Source organism: Podarcis bocagei (genome assembly GCF_964188305.1).
Source record: "Podarcis bocagei genome assembly, chromosome: 18".
Lineage (NCBI taxonomy): Eukaryota > Metazoa > Chordata > Lepidosauria > Squamata > Lacertidae > Podarcis > Podarcis bocagei.
The window spans coordinates 11,033,201-11,042,625 of record NC_138144.1 but is presented as its reverse complement, the minus strand read 5'-3'; the positions used below and the strand labels follow the sequence as shown (position 1 = coordinate 11,042,625).

At 50.0% G+C, this 9,425-nt stretch overlaps 1 protein-coding gene across 1 annotated transcript; it reads left to right on the top strand.

Moving 5' to 3' along the window:
- Positions 1-892: 892 nt before the first annotated feature.
- Positions 893-7,168, top strand: TMEM221 (transmembrane protein 221). The gene is made up of 3 exons (XM_081178001.1): positions 893-1,275; positions 5,530-5,615; positions 6,556-7,168. The coding sequence occupies exons 1-3, from the start codon at positions 965-967 to the stop codon at positions 7,074-7,076; spliced, it is 918 nt and encodes a 305-aa protein (XP_081034127.1). The 5' UTR covers positions 893-964; the 3' UTR covers positions 7,077-7,168.
- Positions 7,169-9,425: the final 2,257 nt, after the last annotated feature.

The following is a 9,425-nucleotide window of genomic DNA, read 5'->3' as shown; positions in this document are numbered from 1 at the left end:
CACGTGGTTGGTCTCTAAGGTGCTACTGGACAGTTTTTTTTATTTTTATATATACTTCGACTGTGTCAGACCAACACGGCCACCACCTGAATCTATGCATCTGGCTGGCAGGCTCTTGCCCTGTTTCAGGGAGAGGAAAAGGCAGAATCATAGAATTGTGGAGTTGGAAGGGACCCTGGGGGTCATCTAGTCCAACCCCTGCAAGGCAGGAATCTTTTGCCCAAGGTGGTTTGCCAGTCTGGTTAAGAGGTCTGCCAGCTGCTTGGGACCAGCGTTGCCCTGGGCCTTGGGTGCCAGTCGCTGAGTCTCAGCCTAACTTTCTTCACAGGGTTGTTGTTTCTTTAGGCATTTTTTAATTTTCACAAACAACTCCAGAAGGAACAAGGATAACAGCTGGAGGAAATTAAAACAAAACTGTAAGAGGCAGGCAGAATGAGTGGTTGCACAGGTGTTGAAATGACAAAAGTCCATAATATCAGCGTTGTTTTTGGTTACCAAGTCTAGTTGCAGGTCTGCCAGAAAATCATGGTGTAGGTCAATTTCAAGGCGCTAGTCCCTAAGCCGCGGAAGCAGCGCAGGCGGCGCTGCGAAGGCAATCGCGGGCGGCGGCGATGGTTCCCGCGCCTCCATCCTCCGCTGCAGGAGCCCCCCCGGCTCCCGATCTCTGCTCTCCCTCCCCGTTGGCAAATTTCAAGGCGCAAGACCCTCAGGTGGGGGGAAGAAAATCCGAGCCGCGAGGGGAATCTGGGTGAGGGTCAGGCAGCCCCGCGCGAGCCCCCTTTCCTGGCTCCGCTGCAGTTGACCAATTTCAAGGCGCTAGGGGGGCGGCAGGATCGGACCACCCCTTCGAGGCGCCTCCCCGCTCGCTCTCGCCCTCGCCCCCGCCTCCCGAGCGCTGCCTCGACGGCGCACAGGAGGGACCTTCTCCCGTCTCCCGCTCTCCCCGCGGCCCCGATCCAGCCCCATGCCGGCGCCCCCGCCCTCCCCCTACGGGCCGCGCGCCCTGGGCGCCCTGCTGCTCTTCGGCACCGTGTCCGGCCTGATGGCCGTCCTGGCGTCCATGCTCATCTTCCAGATCCAGGCGGGCAGCCGGGCCGGGGCGGCGGGCGCGGCGGGTCTCCCCGAGGGGGCGCGCCGGGTGCTGCTGCCGCTGTCGGCGGTGCTGGCCTCGCTCTGCCTGGTGCTGAGCCTCAGCTGCCTCCTCCTCAGCCTCCTGCACGGCTACTGCGGCGCCGAGCGGTGCGCGCCCACGGGGGGCGCTCTGGGGCCCGACAGGTGCGTACTGGCCGAGGCAAGAGGTGCGGGGCTCTCCTGGGGCGCGGGGGGGGGGGACACCTCGACCTGAAGTTTGCTTCTTTGGGAGGGAGGGGGCTCTTAAGCCATCTCAAAGAATAAGAATAATAATAATTTATTATTTATACCCCGCGCATCTGGCTGGGCTTCCCCAGCCACTCTGGGCGGCTTCCAACAAAATATTAAAATACAATAATGCACCAAACATTAAAAACTTCCCTGAAGAGGGCTGCCTTCAGATGTCTTCTAAAAGTCTGGTAGTTGTTTTTCTCTTTGACATCTGATGGGAGGGCATTCCACAGGGCGGGCGCCACCACCGAGAAGGCCCTCTGCCTGGTTCCCTGTAACCTCACTTCTCGCAGGAAGGGAACCGCCAGAAGGCCCTTGGAGCTCGACCTCAGTGTCCGGGCTGAACGATGGGGGTGGAGACGCTCCTTCAGGTCTACAGGACCGAGGCCATTCAGGGCTTTAAAGGTCAGCACCAAAACTTTGAATTGTGCTTGGAAATGTACTGGGAGCCAATGTAGGTCTTTCAGGACCAGTGTTATGTGGTCTCAGCGGCCGCTCCCAGTCACCAATCTAGCTGCCACATTCTGGATTAATTGCAGTTTCCGGTTCACCTTCCAAGGCAGCCCCAGGGAGAGTGCATTGCAGTAGTCCAAGCGGGAGATAACCAGAGCATCCACCACTCTGGCGAGACAGTCCGCGGGCAGGTAGGGTCTCAGCCTGCGTACCAGATGGAGCTGGTTGACAGCTGCCCCGGACACAGAATTAACCTGCGCCTCCATGGACAGCTGTGAGTCCAAAATGACTCCCAGGCTGTGCACCTGCTCCTTCAGGGGCACAGTTACCCCATTCAGGACCAGGGAATCCTCCACACCTGCCCACCTTCTGTTCCCCCAAGAACAGTACTTCTGTCTTGTCAGGATTCAACCTCAATCTGTTGCTTTCCTATCCTGAGCTGGCTTGGAAGAAAAGCGAGATACAATCATAGAATGGCAGAGTTGGAAGGGACCACGAGGGTCATCTAGTCCAAACCGCTGCAAGGCAGAACTCTTTGGCCCGCGTGGAGCTTGAACCCACAACCCTGAGATTAAGGGATCTCGGGCTCTACCAGTATGTATGAGATATAAATGAAATCCGTCCACCCATCCAAGGAACTTGCCGTAATTAACTCGCCATGGGCTTCCGGGGTCTTGTAGCCCCCAAGTTTATTACAGGTCTCCCAGAAGAAAGGCCTTCTTCTGAACACGCGACTCAGAGGCCGGGGTCTGGCTCACCTTCGTCAAAGGTGGCTGTTCATGCCCCCACCTCTCCTTGCCCCTTGCAGCCCTCCTCCAAATCATTAACCAAAGGCATGTCCAAATTGTCTCCAAACACAAAAGCAACGACGGCATCCGCCATGCATTACATGCGTTAGCACGGCTCAGAAACGACACACTGGGATGTCAGAAGGTCAGGGTTAAATTGCTGGAAGCAGAAGGCAGAGAGCAAGTTGGCAGAACTGGTGCCACAACTGCAGGTGTTTAAGATTCAAGCGGGCATTGCCCTGGCACTTCCCTGAAGGTCATCATAAGGTCTAGAAACTTGGATTTCTAAACACGCACACATCCAGTCATAATGGCTAGACTCAGAAACATAGAATCATAGAACTGTAGAGTTGGAAGGGACCCTGAGGGCCATCTAGTCCCTAGAGGGCCATCTAGGAATATTTTGCCCAATGTGCGGCTCAAACCCACGACTCTGAGATTAAGAGTCTCATGCCAGATTGTTATTTTTAAATTTACAAAATGTACGTACTGCTTGATTGTAAGCTAACCTCTGGTTCACAGGGCTGTAGAGCAATTCGTTGAAATTAACAGGTATTTTTATATATTCAAAGGATAAAGATCAATATAGATTCATAGCACTGCAGAGTTGGAAGGGACCTCCAGGGTCATCTAGTCCAACCCCTGCAATGCAGGAATCTTTTTGTCCAACACTGGGCTCGAACTCACAGCCCTGGGATTAAGAGTCTCCTGCACTACCGACTGAGCTGTCCTAGAAGCATGAGACACATCAGTGCATGTCCAACATCATGAGATCTAGATACTTGGTTTTTTAAACACACAGACACCCACAGTCATAGGGACTAGAAACTTTTCATGCATGTCAAGTGTCATGAAGTCTAGAAACATGTTTTAAACATACACACACACACACACACACACACACACACACACCTAAGTTCTACAAACTTCCATAGACCTTCTAAGTGCCCCTATTTTCCAGGGACAGTCCAGGACTTACAGAAGCCATTCCAGTTTCTGATTTGATCCTGGAATTTCCCGCTTCACCTTAGGACATTTCATCGGAGAAATGTTGGAGGGCTGGAGTTATATGACCCCCCTGCCCCGAGCCAAGGAGATAAGTAACTAGACAACCTTTAGAAGACATCTGAAGACAGTCCTGTAGAGGGAAGTTGTTTAATGTTTAATGTTTTATTATGTTTTTATATGTGTTGGAACCCACACAGAGTGGTGGCAGCAACCCAGTTAGATGGGCAGGGTATAAATAATAAGATTATTATTAGTATTATTATGCAATAGGATGCCCCTATTTTCATTGGCGAAATATTGGAGGGTATGCTTTCATGAATGTGGTGTAGTGTCATGAGGTCAGAAACATGGGTTTTTAAACACACATACACACAGGTCTAGAAACTTGCATGCACATCTTGTGTCACAACAAGGTCTAGAAACAAGGTTTAAACATTCACATCTCCATAGGGATAAATACTTGATTTAAAAGCCACACATACCCCAGATTCAAGCAGGCGTTGCCATGTCTATGATCAAAAGATCCAGAAACTTTTTTTTTTTTTAAAGCATTCGCTCACACAGCCAGATTCAAGCAAGCATTGCCCACACATTTTCAAGCACACTGTAAGGTCCAGAGGTAGAACCAGACTGAAGTGGGCACTGCAATGTCGAGTACAGTCAATAAGGCCTAAAAAGTTAGGGATTTTTTTGCCTTTTTTCTTAAGAAGAGCCATAGCTGGCGAACCATCCATAATTTAAAAATACTGGAGCACTTTCAGGCACACCTTCTGTCATGTGGTCTAGAAACTTGGTTTTTTAAAAACAGCAACAACGCATTTGCAGGAAGGACAGATTTGACAGCCGCTGCTGCAATTTCTGTACTTAATCAGCCATTGCATGATGCTGGCTTTTACGTTACTCCGCAGAGTGCTGGGGCCCCCATCCGCACCCGTCCAAAAATTCCTGCCGTATGAGAAACTCTGCTCATTATCCCTCCAGCTCACGTCCGCCAACTTTTCCCACATTGCCGCTGTCATTCTTAATTACCACTTTGAGGTTTTCTTTTCTGAGATTCCCCCCTCCCCTCCATGCTTTCTCTCCCTGTTTCATTTTCCTTTTTTTTCTCAGAGTTTTGCAAACAAAGTCCGTCCAGGCCTGCAGCGAACCCCCCTCCTTTTTTTTCAGAAAGTAGGGGACGGTCAAAACAAAGCTCTCTCTATTCTTGGGGACAATGGCAGGCGAGGAAGGAGCAGGCAGGGCGTCCAATATTTTCTCTCTGTTCCCAAGACACCGTCCCTTTGCAACATTGCGTTTTTAAAAAACACCATTCAAGTGGGGGCATCTGTCGTCGTCCCCCCCCCATCCTCATCTCCACAGTTACCGATTGAGGTGCAAATATTTGATTTATTCTTGGGGGGCGCTGGGGGTTAACATCATACTCCTTCCAGAAAAGAAACACCCCGTGTCCTGAGGAAACACTTTTAGGACAAATATTTCTCGAAGCTTTAGCATGAGCCGGAGGGGAGTAAGGGGTCTTACTCAAAGGAGACGCGTTGAAATCAAGGAGCCAACGTTCGCCAGGCCTGTTGAGTTTGGCAGGTCTGCTCAGTGGTCTAAGAAGAGCACTGCCGGGTCAGAGGGAGGGAGAAGGAACGAGAGGCTACAAAGGGGCAACACACAGAGCACACCATGCATTAGAATCATAGGGAAGGGTCTCCCAAGGGTTATCTAGTCCAACCCACTGCAATGCAGGAATCCCAGCGAAAGAACCCACTGCTGAGCTCGGTGCAGTGTGTAATCTCTTTGGGGCAGAGACTCCTACCCCCTGCTTTGCTGATGTAACTCCCTAAAGCTCGAGGTGATATCACGGAGGCGTTGCATATAAATACATGAAAATGAATTAACCACAGGTTTCTGTTCCTTCCTCCTGCCGCAGGGGCGACTGGTTCCTCGTGGACAGCCGGAAGGTGCGTCACGTGGCCGTGGGCCTGTTTTGCTGCGGGGTCTCGGCCTACCTGGCAGGTGAGTTTGGCTCCTCCCCCTGCCCACTCCTTAGACTAGCTCTTGCCCGCCCTCTGCTGGTGAGACCAGTGCAAAAGTGCATTCAAAGAAAGCTGGCTCTGATTCAGGAACCCTAGAATTGGAAGGGACCCCGAGAGTCATCTAGTCCCACCCCCTGCAGTGCAGTAATAATAATAATAATAATAATAATAATAATAATAATAATAATAATAATTTATTATTTGTACCCCGCCCATCTGGCTGGGTCTCCCCAGCCACTCTGGGCGGCTTCCAACAAAGATTAAAAATACATTAAAATGTCACACATTAAAAGCTTCCCTGAACAGGGCTGCCTTCAGATGTCTTCTAAAAGTCTGGTAGTTGTTTATTTCCTCGGGCGTTCCACAGGGCGGGCTGTACAGTTTACTGTACAGACTTCTTTTTTATCACTGATGTATACAGTGGTACCTAGGGTTACATACACTTCAGGTTACAGACTCCACTAACCCAGAAATAGTACCTCGGGTTAAGAACTTTGTTTCAGGATGAGAACAGAAATCATGCTCCGGCGGTGCGGCGGCAGTCAAATGTTGTTAAAGCAAACCATGTTTTACTGTGCAAGCATTATCTTTTTTATATATATAAAAAAATCACTGCTGCAGATTTGTTGAAATGGGTTGCCATATTTTGAAGAGCAAAAAGAGGACACATTTGTCGACTTTAACTTTGGATCGCTATGACAGCTCTCATTTTACATACCCATGAAAAAGAGGTCGTGCCTAGGAAAAAGAGGATATATAGCAACCCTAGTTGAACAAACCACAGTGGCCTCCTGTGCTGTCCAAACACAGTCAAACCTGGTTAAAGCAAGCCGTGGTTTACTGTGTAGGCATTCTCTTTTTTACCTGTATGAAAAACCACTGCTGTGGATTAAATTGCATCCTCTCCCCCTCGATTCCAGCTCTCTCCATGTACATGCTGGTGCAGTTTGAGACTGAAACCGGGATCACCAGCGCCTGCGTCCTTTCGTCGGGCATCTTGGTCCTCTTCATCACTGTGACGCACGCCCTGATCCGCGCTGCCAAAGCCACGGGGCTCAGCCAGGCCGAGCTCTCACACACCCTCTACGAGAACGACTCGGCCCGTAGCGGGGAGCTGCCTGCTGCCCCCCTCAACAACACCAAGGGCATGCCTGCTCCCCGGCCACGCCCAGAGATCCACCGGGAGTTTTCCTACCCGCCGTTCCTTGAACAGAAGTCCCACCTCACCACACCGGCCAGCAGCAACATCACCTCGTCGGGGAGCGCCGAGCTAACCCTGGAAAAGGATTGCTACAGCGCTCCCCGGATGCACCGGACCCTCTCGGTGGAGTCCGGCCTCCTGCAAACCCACGGGAAGCCATGGAACGGCGTCACACAGGAAATGAGGAATGTGCTCTCCCGCAAAACGGCCGGCACGGGGAAAGATTCGACATTGGTGTAGAAAACGTGGGTAACCCGTCTCTGCAGAGGTGTAGGGGAGCCAGCTGGTTCTCTGGAGGCCTCTCAGCTATTAAAGACATTTACTCTTCCTTATTCCCACAGCCTGGTTAATTGGCGGAACTCCCTGCCACAAGGTGGTGGCCGCTCACATAGGAGGTTTTGAAATAATAATAATAATAATAATAATAATAATAATAATAATTATTATTATTATTATTATTATTATTATTATTATTATTATTGTACCCCACCCATCTGACCAGGTTGCCCCAGCCACTCTGGGCAGTGTCCAGCATATACAGAAACACAGTAAAACATCAACCACTTACAAACTTCCCTATACAGGGCTGCCTTCAGATGTCACCTGAAGGGAGGGTGTTCCACAGGGTGGGCGCCACAACCAAGAAGGCCCTCTGCCTGGTTCCCTGTAGCTTCCCATCTCGTAGTGAGGGAACCACCAGAAGGCCCTCGGAGCTGGACCTCAGTGTCCGGGCTGAACGATGGGGGTGGAGACGCTCCTTCAAGCATACAGGGATGAGGCTGTTTGAGACTTTAAAGGTCAGCACCAACACTTTGAATTGTGCTTGGAAACATACTGGGAGCCAATGTAGATCCTTTAAGGACCAGTGTTATATGGTCCTGGCAGGTGCTCCCAGTCACCAGTCTGGCTTCCGCATTCTAGATTAGTTGTTGTTTCCGATTCACCTTCCAAGGTGGCCCCACGGAGAGCGCATGGCAGTAGTACAAGCGGGAGATAACCAGGGCATGCCCCACTCTGGAGAGACAGGGAGCAGGCAGGTAGAGTCTCAGATGGAGCTGGCAGACAGCTGCCTTGAACAAAGAATTGACCTGCGCCTGCATGGACAGCTGTGAGTCCAAAATGACTCCCAGGCTGTGCACCTGGTCCTTCAGGGGCACAGTTACCCCATACAGGATCAGGGAGTCCCCCACCTCTGCCCCCCAAAAAACAGTACTTCTGCCTTTTTAGGATTCAACCTCAATCCGTTAACCACCATCCATCCTCCAACTGCCTCCAGGCATGTGAAAGGGGATTAGGGGAGTCTGGTGAGGGCAGACGCATTGCATCTTACGCATAATTACACTTGTGCAATTCCTACCGTACGCGGTTGAGGGCAGGCTGGTTGAAATTGTGCAGGTAAAATCCAAACAAGGTGGACAGTTTAAAAGCTTTTTGCACTGGGACTGCATGGGCTCTGGGAGCATGGCATATTCTCCCCCCCCCCCCATTGCGGAGACACAATTTCCCTTGCACCTGAACCCCCACATAAGATGCGATCTTACTGTATCAGCAAGCCACTAGTAATGGAACCTCCAGTTACAGAGGCTGGAAAGCAGTGTCCAAATTAGCTGTGATTCCCGCATTGTAAGGGTTGGACTAGATGACCCATGGGCCCCCTTCCAAATGCACAATTCTATGATTCTACAGATTTGCTCCCAAGTAATCCCAGGCATCGCCGGCACCTGCTCAGAAAGACTCCCTGCCTGAAACTCCGGGGATCTGCTGCCAATCAGTGTAGACCAAGCTGAGTTACATGGACCAATGGTTCCACCTGGTTTACGGCACCTTCCTAGGCTCTGATTTTAAGTCAGAATCATGAGCAGTGTTTTATTTCAAGGGGTACTCAAAAGTAGGTATTACCGGCACCTCCTTTGTTGTTGCTAAGAAGTGTGGCACTTCCTGTAACGACTTCATAGTGGGTACAGTGGTACCTCGCAAGACGAATGCCTCGCAAGACAAAAAACTCGCTAGAGTTTTTTGAGCTGCTTCGCAAGACGATTTTCCCTATGGGCTTCCTTCGCAAGACGGAAACGTCTTGCAAGTTTGTTTCCTTTTTCTTAACACCGTTAATACAGTTGCGACTTGACTTCGAGGAGCAACTCATAGAATGGGTGTGGTAGCCTTTTTTGAGGTTTTTAAAGACTTTGGTGATTTTTGAAGCTTTTCCAAAACTTTCCCGACACCGTGCTTCGCAAGGCGAAAAAAATCGCAAGACGACAAAACTCGCGGAACGAATTAATTTCGTCTTGCGAGGCACCACTGTATATAGAAAAAAGCACTGATCATGAGGGCTAGGATCTTAACTTGTTGTTTAAAAAAATAAAATAGAAGAGCTGCAACTCAGCTGTAATAATACAAATAATAATAATAATAATAATAATAATAATAATAATAATAATAATAATAATAATAATAATTTTATTATTTGTACCCTGCCCATCTGACTGGGTTGCCCATCATCATAAGGTCCCAGGTTCCCTGGCTGGGAAAAAGACCTCTGTCCACTATGCGTGTCTCAAATCCTGGAGAGGAGTAGGAAATACTGGCCAA

Coding starts and splice junctions, on each gene's coding strand:
- TMEM221 (XM_081178001.1), top strand. CDS start 965: ATGCCGGCGCCCCCGCCCTCCCCCTACGGGCCGCGCGCCCTGGGCGCC. Junction 1,276..5,529: donor GGCGCTCTGGGGCCCGACAG/GTGCGTACTGGC, acceptor CTCCTGCCGCAG/GGGCGACTGGTTCCTCGTGG. Junction 5,616..6,555: donor GGTCTCGGCCTACCTGGCAG/GTGAGTTTGGCT, acceptor CCTCGATTCCAG/CTCTCTCCATGTACATGCTG.